At 41.5% G+C, this 20,841-nt stretch overlaps 1 protein-coding gene across 1 annotated transcript in view; it reads right to left on the bottom strand.

The window, feature by feature from the left end:
- Window positions 1-734: 734 nt before the first annotated feature.
- Window positions 735-20,841, bottom strand: part of LOC5571580 (protein 60A) — a 42,785-nt gene continuing 22,678 nt past the window's right edge. The window contains exon 7 of the mRNA XM_001659738.2: window positions 735-1,025. Coding sequence (XP_001659788.1) covers window positions 900-1,025 — 126 coding nt within the window. The 3' untranslated portion in view covers window positions 735-899. The remainder of the gene's footprint in view (window positions 1,026-20,841) is intronic.

Raw genomic sequence — 20,841 nt, 5'->3', positions numbered from 1 at the left:
ATTTCAACCTATTTATCATAAGGTGTCCTTCTTGGTCCCAGCCACCCTAAATCGCAATCACTTTTTTTTTTTGTTTTTCAAAATATGGCTGCACCTGTCTTTATAAGTTCAAAAATGCTTCTATTTTTAAAATCTGTGTTTCTTATGTTCAATGGTCATCTGGTTACGGAAATATTCCAATAATTTCTTTGTAGATCGACCCGTAGTCACCTTCTTCTTGTTTCTGACACACGTTAAAACTGGGACAAAGCCTGCTTCTCAGCTTAGTGTTCTTATGAGCACTTCCACAATTAACTGAGAACTTTTTTTTTAATGAGTGATCATGTTTGCATGTGTATATCGTGTGGCAGGCAAGAATATGCTTTATGTTCTGGGAAGACGAGAAAATTTCCTTTACGAAAAGATCATCGACCTGGAGTTGTATAATCTATATTGATTTTTTTTTTTTGTTTTTTTTTTTTTATTTAGAGAGACTTTATCCAGAAGTCCCTATATTTAATTATTTTGATCTCTATATTTAATTATTTTGATAAATTGACTAAAAGAAAAACAGCTGTCAAAAATTATTTGGAAATTGTCCGTCCCACAAGGAACATCGGAATATCTTCAAAACCAGGTAACCAATGATCAAAATCGACACAGATTAAAAAAAAAGAAGTTTTTCGAAATTTTGTGGAAAAATGGTGAATGAAAAGAAAAGTTATCGTGTTTTGAATAGTTTTTCGTTGTAACAAAATTATGCTGCCGGTAGAGGGGTTGAGGTTGGCAATATAGAAAATTTGGAGGCATAGAAGATTAGTTAAGAAAAAAAACTTGATCATACATTCACAGTAGCACTGTTGATTGATCTTTATGATAATTTGTTTTCATTTGACAAATCCTTATTTACTTAAGCACAATCAGTGACATCCGCAGCTTTTGACCACCATGTTTTTATACTTCTTCAAATTTACATTAGATTCATCTATGTGGTATAGCACCGAGATTGGTATCAGCTTTGTAGGAGCGCAGCACGGTTTAGGCACCTAAAAACAAAGATATTAGAATGGGATTAAGGAGATTCAATTGAATTTTTAATAAATAACTAGATGGCAATCGCCCACACATGAAAAGTTTCATTATATTTTATGAAAAAAAAGTTATGTTTAAATCATGGAAAATAACAAAGAGTTGTATTTTTGTTTGAACTATATTAAATTATATTTTTGTTTAAATTGTAAAATATTTTATTTCAATTTTAATTTATTGTGAGAAAATTTTGTTGTTTTGTTTTGTGCAAAAAAAAGTTACTTTGTCGTATTGGCCTCAATTTCAAATGAACGTATTTCGATTTTTCTGCAGTTTTGAAAAGAAAATATAATTGAATTTTAATAGAAATATATAAGACAAAATCAAAAGGGATTTTTAGCTTAGCTTAGCTTACAAGGGAAGGTCACGATGGTGTTACACGGGGTTTTCAACTGTACTATTTTTGTTAGATTCTACATGTCGAAATATGAAAAACCCCAAAGCCTTTCGGGTGATAGACCAGTGGTGCAGCCAGGAGGGGCTATAAAAGGGAAAATTGTGTACGTATATTATTTTATTAGGCTAATGGGAAATTCGACAAAAATATTTTTTTAGTATTTATTGTGATGGTAGAGAACAGAATTGACATTAATGTATGTTTAAAATGTATTTTTTCCATGCAACAGGCGCAATCGGGATGGGTTTCTTATAGGTAAACTATTCTAATAAAACCAAATTTGTTTTGGTGTCCATATTCCATGTTAGTTACGCCAATGGCATAAAAATACATTATAAACATACATTAATGTCAGTTCTGTTCATTACTATCGTACTAAATACTGAGAAAAAACGTTTTTGGCAAATTTTCAATCGACTCAATAATATTATATTCGTACAAAATCGACCCTTTCAGAGCCTCTCCTGGCTACACCATTGGTCCATCACCCGAAAGGCTTTGGGGTTTTTCATTTTTCGACATGTAGAATCTAACAAAAATAGTCCGGTTCAAAACCCCGTGTAACACCATCGTGACCTTCCCTTGTTAGCTTAGACTGACTACACATATCAATGGTTGCTATTCCGTGATTGACCGAAGTCAGTGAAAATGCACATAGAATCAACTAGAAGTTCGGCTGGGATTAGCCATAATCTTCTTCAGTGTGCATAATTCAGTGCCTCTATTTATACAGGGTCAATAACGGCGCCGGCCACGTCCTTGCAGTCAGGTGGGATTGGAGGAAGGAATAATAGTGTGTAACCTTTGCTATTTGGAGACCGTGTTTGCCTCTGCATCTCTACAAAGGTTACTGGGAGGGATGTTTGTTAATGGGGAGGATCGTTGGGTCACAGGATTCACTTTGATAAGCGATTAGACCATGATAAATAATTTGACGCGAGCAAAGGATCAAACACTACTAGGCAGCATCCATTTATTACGTAACGCTAAAATTGCAAATTTTTGAAACCCTCCCCCCCTCCGTAACGCTTTTTGTATGAAAATTTTTAAATTTTTGTATGAGCCGTAACGCTTGAGCCTAGTCCCCCCTCCCCTAGAGCGTTACGTAATTTGTGGATGCCGCCCTACCTGCTTCGCGATCCGCGCCACTAATAAATCATGCCACGCGAGCGACGCGCAAAACGATTGTTCCTGCTCACATCACCCGCCCTCGCAGGAGCAAGTGACGCGAGCAAAGGATCAAACACTACTACCTGCTTCGCGATCCGCGCCACTAATAAATCATGCCACGCGAGCGACGCGCAAAACGATTGTTCCTGCTCACATCACCCGCCTCCGCAGGAGCAAGTAACGCGAGCATATGATCAAACACTACTCTACTCAAGACAAAATCAAAGGGGGTTATTGAGCAAAAAGGTCCAAAAATAGTGAACTTTTGAAACTTCAGACATTTAGAAACAGTTCTATATAGAATTATACTGTCTGCGGTGAAGATTTGCAACATATAAAGGGTCACTATATTACACATTGGTTAGTCGAAAATTTCATGTCGCTAGCTAAAAAAATAATGCTTTGCTGATTCCCCTAAACGACTATGACGTTTTGTAACAAGATTTTAGGATGGTTCAACATTCTAATGATTTCCGATTCAAAAGTTAACAACGTTTGAAAATCCAACCTCCCATATCTTCCTTACCTTCCTTACCATAAAAAATAGTGTTCTGTGAAATTTTCAGCTTTCTAGGTGGTGATTTGAAGGTGGCCCAAAGACGATGTAGGTTTGTATGGCAATTATTATGGAGAAACTTTGAAAAATGTTCCAATCACGTTAGTACTGTAATGTACGTACCGTAAAACGGGGTATCTTTGATAATGCGGGTAACTTTGATAGTGCGTAACCCACCACATATTAAACGGCATATCAAAATTTCTGTTAATCAGTTAAGGCTTAACGAATTAAGCAAAACGAATGCAAAACTAAAAAATATTAGCATGACACTTCATGTAAGAGCGGTTTTCACTTGAATCAAGAACATTTGAGGCTTTTTATACGAATATTAAAAATTGACACAATTTTAGCATTTTTGAAACGCTTACAAACAATCTGTTCTAAGATCACTATTTGATGTAGTTTTGAATAGTTGGCCACTTATCTTTGACAGCCTAGTTATCATAGAACTTGAATACGGTCTCAAATCTCTTAGCGAAAAGCATTTTCACAAACTAGAACCATTTTTGTAATCTAAGTCAGTAATTTCCATATAACGTAAAACGCCCAGAATTATGCAATGCCCTACAAATGTTTGGTATTCGTTCAATTTTGTTCGACTCATATTCCATTATCAAAGTTACCCCAAAACAGAAAACCAACTTTCGATTATATGAAAAATTATACATCCATTCAAAATAAATCTTTTGGTAATAATCTATCGACTGCAATCGATAGCTAGGATGCCAGTACTTGTTTTAAAAATATAAATTTTAATTCTTTGAAACAGCATGCTCAAATATTAAAGTTTTCTTCGAAAAAACTATCAAAGTTACCCCGTTTTACGGTACAAACTTATCATCCCATAGTGAAAACTCATTCTTCAAATCTACACGAAGGATGTTGCTGAAGGAACAAATCCATTATGAGCTATTTTTATATGGGATTGGTGAAGCCAAAATCAATCAGCCGCTGTTCATCAGTGCGCATCGTACCTTCGTGCTGTGCGTACACGAATTCTCTCTGCTCTTGGAAGTTTTCTTAAAAACTACCTAAAGCAATAAAACAGTACTTTTCAGTGCTACACAAACAGTACTTTTCAGTGCTAAAATTAAAAACGGTACTTTTCAGTGCTACTAAAACAGTACTTTTCAGTACTATTTTTTCTACTATTGATCCCTTTACGATCCTTGTTTGGACCCGTGCCTTCGATTTTTCGTTGGACCCGTTGGCGAAAGCTAGCGGTGGTAATCCTTCTTGGACACCGTCTAGGGAAAAAACCTCTCGAAGGTCACGTCTCTCTCTTTTATTAATTAAACATGGTATCAACAACTAACAAAAGGAAGGGTGAATCTCTGAATTCACTACTTCCTTCCAAAAAAGTGGGTTTTAAAACTGTCACTACACGTGGCAAGAATGGAAGAAAGGACGCTTCCCCGGAATGCGAAGTTTCTTCCAAGGGTGAAATGAATAATTGTATCGAAATGAGCAATCAGTTCGATGCTCTAGACAAATTTTCCGAACACCAAATCGAAGCAGCCTCTAGCCCAGGCTCTTTGATTCAAGTGAGGAAGCAAAGAGTGCCGCCTATCGTGGTCAGTTGTTCCGAATTTGGAGGATTTAGGCAGGAGATCTTGAACTCCATTAGGGGAATCAAGGTTTCCTTCCAAATCGCAAAGAAAGGAGACTGTCGCGTTTTGCCGGAAACTATTAAAGATCGTGAACTTCTTCTCAGATATCTTGAAGAGAAGAAGCACAAATTTTTTACTTATGACGACAAAACTGAACGTTTGTTCAAAGTCGTCTTGAAAGGTCTCTCAAGTGACTATAAATCACCTGAAGAGATCAAAAATGGAATAAATGATTTACTTTACACAAATTTTCAATCGACTCAATAATATTATATTCGTACAAAATCGACCCTTTCAGAGCCTCTCCTGGCTACACCATTGGTCCATCACCCGAAAGGCTTTGGGGTTTTTCATTTTTCGACATGTAGAATCTAACAAAAATAGTCCGGTTCAAAACCCCGTGTAACACCATCGTGACCTTCCCTTGTTAGCTTAGACTGACTACACATATCAATGGTTGCTATTCCGTGATTGACCGAAGTCAGTGAAAATGCACATAGAATCAACTAGAAGTTCGGCTGGGATTAGCCATAATCTTCTTCAGTGTGCATAATTCAGTGCCTCTATTTATACAGGGTCAATAACGGCGCCGGCCACGTCCTTGCAGTCAGGTGGGATTGGAGGAAGGAATAATAGTGTGTAACCTTTGCTATTTGGAGACCGTGTTTGCCTCTGCATCTCTACAAAGGTTACTGGGAGGGATGTTTGTTAATGGGGAGGATCGTTGGGTCACAGGATTCACTTTGATAAGCGATTAGACCATGATAAATAATTTGACGCGAGCAAAGGATCAAACACTACTAGGCAGCATCCATTTATTACGTAACGCTAAAATTGCAAATTTTTGAAACCCTCCCCCCCTCCGTAACGCTTTTTGTATGAAAATTTTTAAATTTTTGTATGAGCCGTAACGCTTGAGCCTAGTCCCCCCTCCCCTAGAGCGTTACGTAATTTGTGGATGCCGCCCTACCTGCTTCGCGATCCGCGCCACTAATAAATCATGCCACGCGAGCGACGCGCAAAACGATTGTTCCTGCTCACATCACCCGCCCTCGCAGGAGCAAGTGACGCGAGCAAAGGATCAAACACTACTACCTGCTTCGCGATCCGCGCCACTAATAAATCATGCCACGCGAGCGACGCGCAAAACGATTGTTCCTGCTCACATCACCCGCCTCCGCAGGAGCAAGTAACGCGAGCATATGATCAAACACTACTCTACTCAAGACAAAATCAAAGGGGGTTATTGAGCAAAAAGGTCCAAAAATAGTGAACTTTTGAAACTTCAGACATTTAGAAACAGTTCTATATAGAATTATACTGTCTGCGGTGAAGATTTGCAACATATAAAGGGTCACTATATTACACATTGGTTAGTCGAAAATTTCATGTCGCTAGCTAAAAAAATAATGCTTTGCTGATTCCCCTAAACGACTATGACGTTTTGTAACAAGATTTTAGGATGGTTCAACATTCTAATGATTTCCGATTCAAAAGTTAACAACGTTTGAAAATCCAACCTCCCATATCTTCCTTACCTTCCTTACCATAAAAAATAGTGTTCTGTGAAATTTTCAGCTTTCTAGGTGGTGATTTGAAGGTGGCCCAAAGACGATGTAGGTTTGTATGGCAATTATTATGGAGAAACTTTGAAAAATGTTCCAATCACGTTAGTACTGTAATGTACGTACCGTAAAACGGGGTATCTTTGATAATGCGGGTAACTTTGATAGTGCGTAACCCACCACATATTAAACGGCATATCAAAATTTCTGTTAATCAGTTAAGGCTTAACGAATTAAGCAAAACGAATGCAAAACTAAAAAATATTAGCATGACACTTCATGTAAGAGCGGTTTTCACTTGAATCAAGAACATTTGAGGCTTTTTATACGAATATTAAAAATTGACACAATTTTAGCATTTTTGAAACGCTTACAAACAATCTGTTCTAAGATCACTATTTGATGTAGTTTTGAATAGTTGGCCACTTATCTTTGACAGCCTAGTTATCATAGAACTTGAATACGGTCTCAAATCTCTTAGCGAAAAGCATTTTCACAAACTAGAACCATTTTTGTAATCTAAGTCAGTAATTTCCATATAACGTAAAACGCCCAGAATTATGCAATGCCCTACAAATGTTTGGTATTCGTTCAATTTTGTTCGACTCATATTCCATTATCAAAGTTACCCCAAAACAGAAAACCAACTTTCGATTATATGAAAAATTATACATCCATTCAAAATAAATCTTTTGGTAATAATCTATCGACTGCAATCGATAGCTAGGATGCCAGTACTTGTTTTAAAAATATAAATTTTAATTCTTTGAAACAGCATGCTCAAATATTAAAGTTTTCTTCGAAAAAACTATCAAAGTTACCCCGTTTTACGGTACAAACTTATCATCCCATAGTGAAAACTCATTCTTCAAATCTACACGAAGGATGTTGCTGAAGGAACAAATCCATTATGAGCTATTTTTATATGGGATTGGTGAAGCCAAAATCAATCAGCCGCTGTTCATCAGTGCGCATCGTACCTTCGTGCTGTGCGTACACGAATTCTCTCTGCTCTTGGAAGTTTTCTTAAAAACTACCTAAAGCAATAAAACAGTACTTTTCAGTGCTACACAAACAGTACTTTTCAGTGCTAAAATTAAAAACGGTACTTTTCAGTGCTACTAAAACAGTACTTTTCAGTACTATTTTTTCTACTATTGATCCCTTTACGATCCTTGTTTGGACCCGTGCCTTCGATTTTTCGTTGGACCCGTTGGCGAAAGCTAGCGGTGGTAATCCTTCTTGGACACCGTCTAGGGAAAAAACCTCTCGAAGGTCACGTCTCTCTCTTTTATTAATTAAACATGGTATCAACAACTAACAAAAGGAAGGGTGAATCTCTGAATTCACTACTTCCTTCCAAAAAAGTGGGTTTTAAAACTGTCACTACACGTGGCAAGAATGGAAGAAAGGACGCTTCCCCGGAATGCGAAGTTTCTTCCAAGGGTGAAATGAATAATTGTATCGAAATGAGCAATCAGTTCGATGCTCTAGACAAATTTTCCGAACACCAAATCGAAGCAGCCTCTAGCCCAGGCTCTTTGATTCAAGTGAGGAAGCAAAGAGTGCCGCCTATCGTGGTCAGTTGTTCCGAATTTGGAGGATTTAGGCAGGAGATCTTGAACTCCATTAGGGGAATCAAGGTTTCCTTCCAAATCGCAAAGAAAGGAGACTGTCGCGTTTTGCCGGAAACTATTAAAGATCGTGAACTTCTTCTCAGATATCTTGAAGAGAAGAAGCACAAATTTTTTACTTATGACGACAAAACTGAACGTTTGTTCAAAGTCGTCTTGAAAGGTCTCTCAAGTGACTATAAATCACCTGAAGAGATCAAAAATGGAATAAATGATTTACTTGGATTTTCCCCAGTCCAAGTAATCATTATGAAAAAGAGAACCCAATCTGGCATTGTTCGGAAAGGGCTTTCTCAAGAATTTTATTTAGTTCACTTTAACAAAAAAGAACTAAATAATATTAAAGCTTTGGAAAAAGCAAAACTTATGTTCGATGTCCGTGTGACATGGGAACATTTCCAGAAACCTGGAGGAAATTACCAGAACCCCACTCAGTGCCGTCGGTGTCAAAAGTGGGGTCATGGTACAAAAAATTGTCGCATGGATGCTAAATGCATGATTTGCGGAGGTTCTTCTCACGCTAAGGACGACTGTCCAGTGAAGGAAGATACCACCAAATTCATATGCTGTAATTGCGGGGCTAACCATAAGTCCAATTTTTGGAATTGTCCTTCACGCAAAAGGGTCATTGAGGCTCGTGCCAGGCAGATGAAAGATAATATCCGTTACGATAACGGTCGTTTCCGGAATTTGCCTGGTAGAGTATCGAACAATGCTCATTTTTCAGTTAACGATCGCTTGATCATGAATCATACCCATCAGGAAGATCATAATCATGCTCATTCACAAACAAATTTTAATCCGTCGGGTAGCCGTTCGAATCTTTCAATTTCGAATGTATCTACCCACGGTAAATCCTTTGCCGATATCGTAGCAGGAAATTCGAACTCCTCCCCTGTTCGATCCATGGGTACCCATTCTACTTGTTTCAAATCAAATGGAAAAAACCCTACCGCCACAGGTAACTCCGCTTCTTCGTCTACCGGAAATTCCAATGGGAAATCACATGACATGTCTGCCTCTGATTTTAATTTTCTAACTGAACAATTGAATCTAATGATTGATGCAATGTTCAAAGCCACCACTATGACTGAAGCAGTCCAAGTAGGTGTAAAATTTACAAATCAAATTGTTATTGGATTACGTTTTTCTAATGGATCCAAATAATAATTTAAATATTTTAAATTGGAATGCTCGTTCTCTGAATGGTAAAGAGGACGAGCTGTTTAATTTTCTTATGGTTAATAACGTGCATATAGCAATTATTACCGAAACGTATTTAAAACCTGGATCTAAACTCAAAAGAGATCCTAACTTTTTTGTTTATCGTAATGATCGACTTGATGGGGCATGTGGGGGAGTTGCAATCATCATTCACAGGCGAATAAAACATCAACTGTTTTCATCATTTGAAACTAAAGTTTTTGAAACTTTAGGTGTTTCTGTTGAAACACAGTTTGGTAAATATACTTTCATAGCTGCCTATTTGCCTTTTCAATGCTCTGGGCAGCAAGTTAATTTGCTCCAAACTGACTTGCGAAAATTGACGCGCAATAAGTCAAAATTTTTTGTCATTGGTGACTTTAATGCCAAACATCGGTCATGGAATAATTCTCAAAGTAATTCCAACGGCAGAATTTTATTTGATGAGTGCTCTTCAGGATATTTCTCAATTCAATACCCTGATAGCCCCACATGTTTTTCCTCTTCTAGAAATCCATCTACGATTGATTTGGTCTTAACCGACTCTAGTCATCTTTGTAGCCAACTGATTACTCATGCTGATTTTGATTCTGATCATGTCCCTGTTACATTTCAAATATCCCAAGAAGCGATTCTCAATCCTATCAGCTCCACTTTCAATTATTTACGAGCCGACTGGAATATATATAAAACGTATGTTGACTCTAATCTTGATGTTAACATTTCTTTAGAAACTAAACGTGATATTGACAATGCTCTTGAAACTTTAACAAATTCCATTGTTGAAGCCCGGAGCATTGCAATTCCAAAATGTGAAGTAAAATTTGAATCCGTGATTATAGACGATGATCTTAAACTCTTGATCCGTCTTAAAAACGTGAGGAGAAGGCAATTTCAACGCACTCGCGATCCTGCAATGAAAATTATATGGCAGGATTTGCAAAAAGAAATCAAGAAACGTTTTGCTCAATTAAGAAACAAAAATTTTGAAAATAAAATTTCGCAATTGGACCCTGGCTCTAAGCCCTTTTGGAAATTATCTAAAATCTTGAAAAAACCTCAGAAGCCAATACCGGCATTGAAAGAGGAAAACAAATTATTACTAACTAATTGCGAAAAAGCTCAAAAACTTGCTATGCAGTTTGAAAGTGCGCACAATTTTAATTTAGGACTTACTAGTCCAATTGAAAATGAAGTTACTCAGGAGTTCGAAAATATTCTCAATCAAGAGAACGTTTTCGAAAATGCCTGTGAGACTGATTTGGAAGAAGTGAGAACTATTATTAAAAAATTCAAAAACATGAAAGCTCCTGGCGATGATGGAATTTTCTACATCCTCATCAAGAAACTTCCAGAAAGTAGCTTATCATTTTTAGTTGATATATTTAACAAATGTTTTCAATTAGCATATTTTCCTGACAAATGGAAAAATGCTAAGGTTGTTCCAATTTTAAAACCAGACAAAAATCCTGCAGAAGCTTCTAGCTATCGTCCAATCAGTTTGCTTTCCTCCATCAGTAAACTTTTTGAAAAGGTTATTTTGAACAGAATGATGGCCCACATCAACGAAAATTCAATTTTTGCCAATGAACAGTTCGGATTCCGCCATGGACATTCGACCACTCATCAACTTTTGCGTGTAACAAATTTGATCCGTTCCAACAAATCTGAAGGCTATTCTACTGGTCTTGCTCTTCTAGACATAGAAAAAGCATTCGACAGTGTTTGGCATGAAGGTTTGATTGTAAAATTAAAAAACTTTAATTTTCCAACATACATTGTTAGAATAATTCAAAGTTATCTGTCAAATCGTACACTTCAGGTTAATTATCAGAACTCCAGATCTGAAAGACTTCCTGTAAGAGCTGGTGTTCCTCAAGGCAGCATTTTGGGACCAATATTATACAATATTTTCACATCTGACTTACCTGAGCTACCTCAGGGATGTCAAAAATCTTTATTTGCGGATGACACAGGCCTCTCCGCCAAAGGACGAAGCCTGCGTGTCATCTGTAGTCGATTGCAAAAAAGTTTGGATATTTTTTCTTCATACTTGCAAAAATGGAAGATTTCCCCTAATGCTTCCAAAACTCAACTAATAATATTCCCACATAAACCAAAAGCTCTTTATTTGAAACCTTCAAGTAGACATGTTGTCACGATGAGAGGGGTTCCAATAAATTGGTCAGATGAAGTTAAGTATCTAGGGCTCATGCTAGATAAGAATTTAACTTTCAAAAATCACATTGAGGGCATTCAAGCCAAATGTAATAAATATGTAAAATGTCTCTATCCCCTTATTAATAGAAAATCAAAACTTTGTCTTAAGAACAAGCTGTTGATATTCAAACAAATTTTCAGGCCAGCCATGTTGTATGCTGTACCAATATGGACTAGCTGTTGTAATACCAGGAAGAAAGCTCTGCAGAGAATTCAAAATAAAATTTTGAAAATGATTCTGAGACTTCCTCCCTGGTATAGTACCAATGAGTTACATAGAATATCCAATGTTGAAACATTGGAACAAATGTCAAATACAATCATTAATAATTTCAGGCAAAAATCGTTACAATCTTCTATTGCCACGATTAATGCGTTATATGTTTAGGTTAAGTTAGGTTAAGTATATTAAAAACGTTTTTTTTTCTCTTATAAGCAGGTGAAATCAACTCAGCTGTAAAAAAAAAACTGAACTGCTACGGCAAATGAAATGTAATATGTTATTAACAAAATGTTAATAAAATCTTAAATTTGTTTTACCAAATTAGGATGATAGTGTTGCCTTATAACACCTAGATATAAGAAATGAATGTAATGTTTGGAATAATACTAATAAAGAAATTAAAAAAAAAAAAAAAAAAAAATCAGCCGCTGTTGCCCGACCGACGGGAATCGTGTGTGACCAGATGCGTTCCACATCTACCGTAGGTAGTGGTCTTTTTCTGTTACACGCATTTGGTCAGTCCGTCCCACTTGTTCATGTTCGTTTTTGTGATACCTATATGTATGCAATGTGATGGATTTTACTAAGGTGGCGCAGATGATTGAAGCGTGCCACTAGTTCTCTCTTTCATTCTCCCACTGTTCTTATGCAGCGCAAATAGTGACGTCACTATTTGCGCTGCATAAGAACAGCGGCAGAATAAAAGAGAGGACTAGTGACACGCATCAATCATCTGCGCCACCTTAGTAAAATCCATCACATTGATATGTATGTACATTCCCTTGCGATCGCTTCTCGATCGCCAGCCAGCCAGCAATCAGCTGGCAGTTGTAAATATACCGTCGCGATCTGTACATCGCCGTTCGGCCGTGTTAGACGGCAATAAATCAGTTTTGTGTTCGCGTCAAATAAATTGTAGTTCTGTTCTTCGTTTTAATAAACTGTTTAAGTGTTTAAATGTTAAAAACGAGTACTTTAGTGCAGTGTCCGAAAGACCGTAAAGTGCGCGCGAACATTTGGTCCTTCGAGCCGGATCAGACGGTTAACTTTCGGACTCGGAACATTGACTCTGGACTGTGAAGTGAACCGCGAAAATCTGCCGAAACGGCAAACAGTGTGTGCACTTTTCTCCCCACGGTGGCTTGCGCTGAAGAGCAATTGTGGGTCGCAGAAAGTGCCAAAGTGCGTGAAGAAATCACTTAATAAATCGTGCCAAAAAATTGGTTTGTGATTGTGCGTTGCCGTGATATTCTCCGTGGCCATCTTCCCCCTGGGGATATTGTTAGAAAAGCGTCATTGAGCGTTAATTCCCGCGCCGCCGTGGGTAGCGCCATCGTTTTTTCACCATCGCCATCGAGCCAACGGTAGGACCCAACGATAGGACGGCTGATTGGAGAAGGACAGGGAAGTACTGTGCATGATTTTGCGACAAAATGCATGTGGCTAAATATAAAATAAATGCGTGATTTGCATGCGAGTTTTTCATTATTGGCAAGTAGCCCTGTGTCTGTCTAAAAATTTGGTGGTCTGATTGGGTTCGTTGAATTTTCGGCTCATTTAAATTATTTTTGGTTGTTTCCCTTCGCTGCTATCACCTGTTGGGTTGCAAGTCATTCCGCTGTTGTTTCGCGGTTTCGAGTCAGTGGAACGTCGAGTTGATCGGGAGTGAAAGTGCATTAGTGAATTTGGTGGCAGTGTTTGAATTCGAACAGGATCGAATAACCCGACCAGAATCACATAACAAAATTAGAACAAATTCCTATCAGCAGCAGTTAAAAATAACAGAAGTTGATAAAATTTTGTTATCAAGATGGCTTTGTTCTCAACTTGTTATATTTTTAGTAACACATTTAAAACATCATTTGTTATATTTTTGACATCGCATTTATAAGTTTGTTGCAAAAAACATCCGATGTCATAAACAGTAACATAGTTTGCAAAAATTTTGTTATTTTGTAACATCATTGCAACACATTCTGTAATAGTTTTGATATAATTGTAACAGGGATTGTTATATTTTAGTTTGATTTGGTTCAAATTTTGTTAGAATTTTTGTTATTTTAACTACTAACGGTTCATGTTTTATAACAACTGGTGATATAAAAAAAATCATATCAGGGGAACACATTCTGTTATAATCTTGTTTCTTACATCTGGTCGGGAAGATCGATGCTGATCACAGTGGAGTGAAGTGGATAGATTTTTTGCCATACTGTGAAAGTGCTGATGTACTCCAAGATGACGAGCAATTTGCGCGGTCTACAGAAACGGGAACGGCAACTATTCAACACGCTGGATGGCACAGAGCGGTTCTTGATGAACTACAATCCGGAGAAACAGGCCCAAGTTCGGATGCAGGTTCTAGATGCGGCGTACAGTGAGTTCTTTGAAGTGCGCCAGAAAATCGACCTTCTTCTGGATGAGCTCGCAGTGGATGAAGAACCAGACGTGAAGGCAGAAGAAACTCAACAGGCGAAGAATTTGGAGACGCTGAGCAACTTTGAAGATCGTTACTTCATCGCCAAGGTGGAAATCCTGAAGTTGTTGGAGAAGAATGCGGTTCAAGTGCCAGTGGAAGCCGGGGCAGCTGCTCAGGTTGCGACATTTCCGAGGGTGAAGTTACCGGAAATCAAACTGCCAACTTTCAGTGGGAAGGTTCGTGACTGGATCACTTTCCGGGACAGTTTCCTGAGCCTGATCGACAGCAACACCCAGCTGATGGAAATGGACAAATTCAGTTATCTGCGGTCGTCCCTATCTGGTGAAGCGTTACAGGAGATCAGTTCGGTGGAACTCTCCGCTGCAAATTACGCCGTAGCGTGGCAGGCACTGCAATTGCGCTGCGAAAACAAGAAGCTGATCGTGAAAGCCCACATTGACGCTCTCTTCGCCGTGGAAGGACTAAAAAAGGAGAGCTATGACGGACTCAACCACTTGATACGTGAGTTTGAGAAGAATCTCCAAATGCTCGACAAAAATGGCGAGAAAACGGCAAACTGGAGTACTATTCTGGTGCATATGGTGTGCAGTCGATTAGATCCTGCCACTTTGCGGAACTGGGAGACGCACCAAAACTCCAAAAATGTCCCGACTTACCAGAATCTCATCGCCTTTCTTCGGAACCACTGTGAAGTTCTTCAATCGGTAGCTCCGCCGACGTCCAGCTATGGAGATCAGCACCAACGATCGTCTAAGCCGACCGTTTGCCAAACTATTGTCAGGTCTTCCGGCAGATGCATTTTCTGCAACGAGTCCTGGCATTCTGCTTTTCAGTGTGCGAAGTTCCAGAGGATGAAGGTAGCTGAACGGAACGAAGTAGTTGCAAGAGCGCGGTTGTGTCGGAATTGCCTCAAACCCGGACATTTAGCTAGGACATGCGAGCGAGGAGAATGCCGACATTGTCACCAAAAGCACCACTCCATGTTGCATGGTGGAGAAATGCGATCCTCCGTTCCACACTCGCAGTCAATACCGCCGGTGCAATCCCAACAGCTACAACAGCCACAATCCAGTTCAGCGACAACAAACCAACATACACATAACACCAACACAGCTACCTCTGCCAACTCGCAGTACATGCACACACGATCAACCACAGAACAAACTCCAACCTCAAGTCAAAATCTCGTTTCACTGCCTGTAATTCCCACACAAAACATACTCCTGTATACGGCACTTGTCAAGATCCACAATCGCTATGGCAAGCCTATTATAGCACGAGCGTTGCTGGACTCTTGTTCCCAGCATTGCTTAATGGCCAAGAGCTTCTCGAACAAGATGAGCTTCCGAGAAAGTCCTTCGTATCTGTCGGTCCAGGGAATCGGACCCTCGCAGTCGGTGTCCTCGAAGTCAGTTACAGCGTTGGTTTGTCCACGATCCACTACTGTTTCGGAGTACGCAGAGGAGATGCAGTTCCATGTATTGCCGAAGCTGACTGTTTCGCTACCAATTACCGCTGTCGATTCATCAAGATGGAACTTGCCCAAACATATGATTCTGGCGGATCCACGTTTCCATGAGCCGGGCCCAATCGGAGCCGAGTACTATATGGACCTGCTTTGCGACGAGCGACTTAAGGTGACGATAGATTGTCCAACTCTTCAGAGAACAGTGTTTGGGTGGATAGTTTCCGGCCGTGTTCCGGGAAATTCAGTGCAGAGTCCAGTTTCCCTAGCCCACGTGTGCTCCACAGCTGAAATCCAGGACCAGCTAACTAAATTCTGGGAGCTAGAGACCTGCAGAATCATCAGCACCCATTCAACGGAGGAGACAGCTTGTGAAGAGATCTTCGACAAGACTACGGTTCGGGATGAAGATGGACGATTTGTTGTTGCTCTCCCGAAGAAAGAACACCTTATCAGCCAACTCGGTGAATCAAGATCAGTCGCTATTCGAAGCTTCATGGGGATGGAACGTCGATTTGCAGCGAACCCTCAGTTGAAGGAGGAGTATGTAAAGTTCATTCGAGAATTCGAAGATCTGGGACATATGGAGGAGATTACTGGCCATCCACCGGAAGACAAGGAGTATAACCTGCCACACCACGCGGTTCTGAAACCTGACAGCACAACTACTAAGCTGCGAGTAGTGTTTGATGCGTCCTGCCGTACATCAAGTGGAGTTTCACTCAACGAAGCTTTGATGATTGGACCGGTAGTCCAAGACGACATCCAGGATATCTCACTTCGTTTTCGTCTGCATCGTTACGCGCTTGTTGGTGACGTTGCAAAAATGTATCGGATGATCCTGCATCACAAAGATGATCGACGTTTCCTGAAGTTCGTGTGGAGAAATCAGACAAGTGAACCGATCCGTACGTACCAGCTAAAAACGGTCACGTATGGTACAGCGTCTGCGCCATATCTGGCCACAAAATGTTTGCAACGTTTGTCGGAAGAAGGAGAAGCAGCATACCCCGTAGCCGCCAAGGTCGTCAGGAAAAGCTTTTACGTGGATGATATGCTCTCCGGTGCAGACAATATCGAGGAAGGAAAGGTTCTGATCCAACAGATGATATCGCTGCTTCAATCCGCTGGATTCACACTACGGAAGTGGAATTCCAACTCCAGTGAACTTTTAGAAATCGTACCAGAAGATTTGAGAGATGGTCGAACGATTTTGGAGCTGGAATCTGGACATGCTACCGTCAAAACGTTGGGTCTGATGTGGGAGACCGATTCGGACCAATTCAAGTTCAGTACCCCGGAGTGGAACTCTTCGCCTGTCATTTCCAAGCGGTCTGTGCTGTCGGACATCTCCCGTCTTTTCGATCCACTCGGCCTTGTAGGTCCTGTGGTTGTGCAAGCAAAACTCTTTATTCAAGACCTGTGGAAAAATCAAAGCGGATGGGATGACCCCCTAGATAACAGTCTCCAAGAGCAGTGGCAGGAATACAAGCGGAATCTCACCAGTCTCGATACCCTGACGATTCCTCGTTGGGTCGGCTACAGTAGGAATGTCGTCGCAGTTGAGTATCATGGATTCTGCGACGCGTCCAACAAGGCCTACGGCGCTTGTATCTACCTGCGTTCTATCTCGGAAACGGGTGGAGTTTCGGTGCATCTACTGTCGGCTAAATCCCGAGTAGCTCCACTACACAACCCGAAAAAAGTGGAGAAGACCGAAAACATTCCTCGGCTAGAACTATCGTCGGCCTTGTTACTCGCGCATCTGTACGAAAAGGTCAGAAATGCTCTGAACCTAGATGCTCGATCGTTTTTCTGGACCGACTCTATGATTGTGAAGTGCTGGCTATCATCGTCACCTTCTAGGTGGAAGCAGTTTGTCTCCAACCGAGTTTCTGAGATCCAACACATCACGATGGGGGGAGTTTGGAATCACGTCCCTGGAATTGAGAACCCAGCAGACATTATATCACGAGGCATGACCGCAGCACAGCTGCAGTATGAGAAATCTTGGTTCCACGGTCCGTGCTGGCTACAGCTAGAACAGAAACACTGGCCGAACGATCGAGGTGTGGAGGAAGACGAAATTCGAAAGGAAGTTCTGGAAGAAAAAAGCGTAACGGTTGCGCTTCCCACTGCTACCTCTAGCGAAGTCTTTAGCTGGAAATCTTCGTTGACGGATCTCGTTCGTATCGTCGTGTTCATCGACCGGTTCCGCTCGAACGCGAGACAGGAAAACCGGAACAATCGACGAGTTGGTGCAATTACGTCGCAGGAGATGGACGTTGCGCTGAAGAAGTTAGTTCGCATTTCCCAGAAGGAAAGTTTCCCGCAGGAAATCGCTGAGCTGACTAGAAAACGGGAAGTTCCAGAATCGTCGAAGATAACGCGGTTACATCCAGTGCTGAATGATGGCATAATTTGCGTTGGCGGCCGGCTCAAGCACGCCGAAATATCAGCAAGTCGCAAGCATCCGTACGTTATCGATCACCGACACCCGTTCGCCAGACTCATCGTAGTGCACTACCACCGGAAGCATCTTCATGCGGGACAGCAACTTCTGATCGCTGCAATGAGAGAGCTATTTTGGATCACGAGTATCCGGAACCTAGTCCGCTCTGTGCTGCACGAATGCGTTCCGTGTTTTCGAGTGCGTCCTAAAGTCCATGAGCAGCTAATGGCAGATCTACCTCCGGAACGAGTCACTCCCTGCCTTCCCTTCCTGTTGGAGTTGACTACTGCGGACCGTTTTCAGTTAGGTACCCACAACGTCGTGCGCAACCGGTAAAATGTTTCGTCGCAATCTATGTTTGCTTGGTGACAAAGGCAGTTCACTTAGAACTGGCAGCGGATCTGTCAACTCAAGGATTCCTGACAACATTCAAGCGTTTCATAGCTCGTCGAGGCAAGCCGCAGATCATCATGTGCGACAATGCGAAAAACTTCATTGGTGCGAGACGAGAGATCGCCGAAGTTCATAATCTCGTTAAGTCGAAGGATTTTCAGAACTGCGTCGTCCAACGTGCCGCAGAAGACCAGATCGACTTCAAGTTCATCCCCGCACGATCGCCGAATTTCAGAGGGTTGTGGGAATCGGCGGTTAAATCCTTCAAGACGTTGCTGAAGCGGAGCATCGGAGTGCAAGTGCTCACGTACGATGAAATGCAGACGATGATCGTGCAAATAGAGGCCGTACTTAATTCCAGACCGCTAACACCCCTCAGCAACGATCCAGACGATTTCGAAGCGTTGACACCCGGACACTTCCTCATTCAACGACCTCTAACAGCGTTACCCGAACCTGACCTGGATGGAGTTCCAGAAAATCGAATTTCGACGTTGCAACGGATTGAGCAGATCATGCAGCGTTTGTGGCAGAAGTGGTCTACCCAGTATCTGTCAGACCTGCATAACCGAACGAAGTGGACAAAACGGAGAGACAACATCACTGTTGGAACAATGGTGGTTCTCAAAGAGGACAACCTTCCTCCACTGAAGTGGCCACTAGCGCGTGTGACCGAAATTCATGCTGGCGCAGATGGGAATATTCGTGTCGTGACTGTCCAAACCAAGGACGGTAATTATCGCAGAGCAATTTCCAAAATTTGCATTCTACCGATCCGAGACAACCTTTCAACACCAGACGAGGAGAACTAGGACTCCTCCAACGGCGGGGGCCAACCGGCCTCCGCATACCAGTTAAGTTATGTATTGTTTAAACTTGCAAAAAGTTAATCCAAATTCTTTTTCGCAGTCACGACCCCCCATTTCCCCTCTCAGCACGAAACGCTGAATCTCGAGTTGTCTCTGAGCCTATGAGGTAATCTGTTTTGTCCGGTGGTGGTTCCTTGTTGCATGAGCAATCAATTCCTGTTCCTGTCTGGCTTTTCTGGAAGCCACAGTGGCGCCTAGCGCCCGCACTGCGCGGCAGTGCTCTGTCAGTACATCGTACTCATTCCAGTTCTGTTTGAACTTCTCGAGGTACTCTCCGCAATAACTGCAATACGGGGAAGGAGTGTACAATCCAACCCCTGGCCCAAGTAGTAGTCGTCAACGAGCTTGGCCAGTTCGTCCATCGATTACAACATCGTTCAGCCATTCGGAGCAGTGAAGGAGAAAGTCTACCGTCGGAATGTAATCGTTTGCGGAAGTTCATCGACGCCAGAGGGCGTCCGCGGAGGCCACGAGGGCCTCCGTTCCAGGCAAGTTGTTTTTTGTAACATAAATTCAATCTAATTAGCACCCGCTCATCTGATTCCAGAGAAGCCACCACCAGTCGAACATCTGTTCGACCGTTCCGTCAGCCTTAGCCGCAGAGGCAGCTGAAACCTCCGATCGTTCGATTCCGTCAGTCAGTCCGGCCACAAAGGCAACTGAAAATTTGCACCCAATCGAACCACTCCGTCAGTCGTGCCGCAGAGGGAACTGAAATCTCCGTTCTATCGAAGCACATTGTCAGCCCTGCCGCCGAGGCAGCTGAAATCATCATCCGCAGAAAATACCATCCGTTTGTCATGCTACAAAACCACCGTTCAGCATCTCCGTGTCATCAACATCGTTTGAAGCATCGTCGAAGTACTGGACAGCCCTGACAGACAGACTATTGAGGAAATTATCATTAGGCAGCCAAAAAGGTCTGCCAGGTAAGTTGTTCCGGTTTTATACTGCACTTCTCCACGATACTATATCTCCGATTTTCACCATCCCGAGGAAAACCGTTACCGATGAAATACGCTACGAGCCAACTACCACCAGCAGCAGCATCCAAGTCAGCTGATCGATGTAGGTCATGGTCAGCCCGTCCCAGCATCAGCGGCAGCACAATAGCAGCCCAGATGACCGAACCCAGTCATCCAGTCGGTCGACTGCAGAACAATATGTTACTTAAAAGTGTGTTATTTTCATATCTAGTATATAAGTCAGTAGTAGTTTAGCAGAAAAGTCGATAGCTAGAGGCAGGTTGTGATTGAAATTGGGGCATTTCAAGGCGGCCGGCAAATGGTGAAGCCAAAATCAATCAGCCGCTGTTGCCCGACCGACGGGAATCGTGTGTGACCAGATGCGTTCCACATCTACCGTAGGTAGTGGTCTTTTTCTGTTACACGCATTTGGTCAGTCCGTCCCACTTGTTCATGTTCGTTTTTGTGATACCTATATGTATGTACATTCCCTTGCGATCGCTTCTCGATCGCCAGCCAGCCAACAATCAGCTGGCAGTTGTAAATGCCTGCCAGAACGTTTACCGAACGTATCCTATGGCCTTACCCTTCTCATTAACACTGCACAA

This window comes from Aedes aegypti, chromosome 1 (assembly GCF_002204515.2).
Source record: "Aedes aegypti strain LVP_AGWG chromosome 1, AaegL5.0 Primary Assembly, whole genome shotgun sequence".
NCBI classification, from domain to species: Eukaryota; Metazoa; Arthropoda; class Insecta; order Diptera; family Culicidae; genus Aedes; species Aedes aegypti.
The sequence above is the reverse complement of the archived record's forward strand: the minus strand, read 5'-3'. Positions and strand labels throughout refer to the sequence as shown.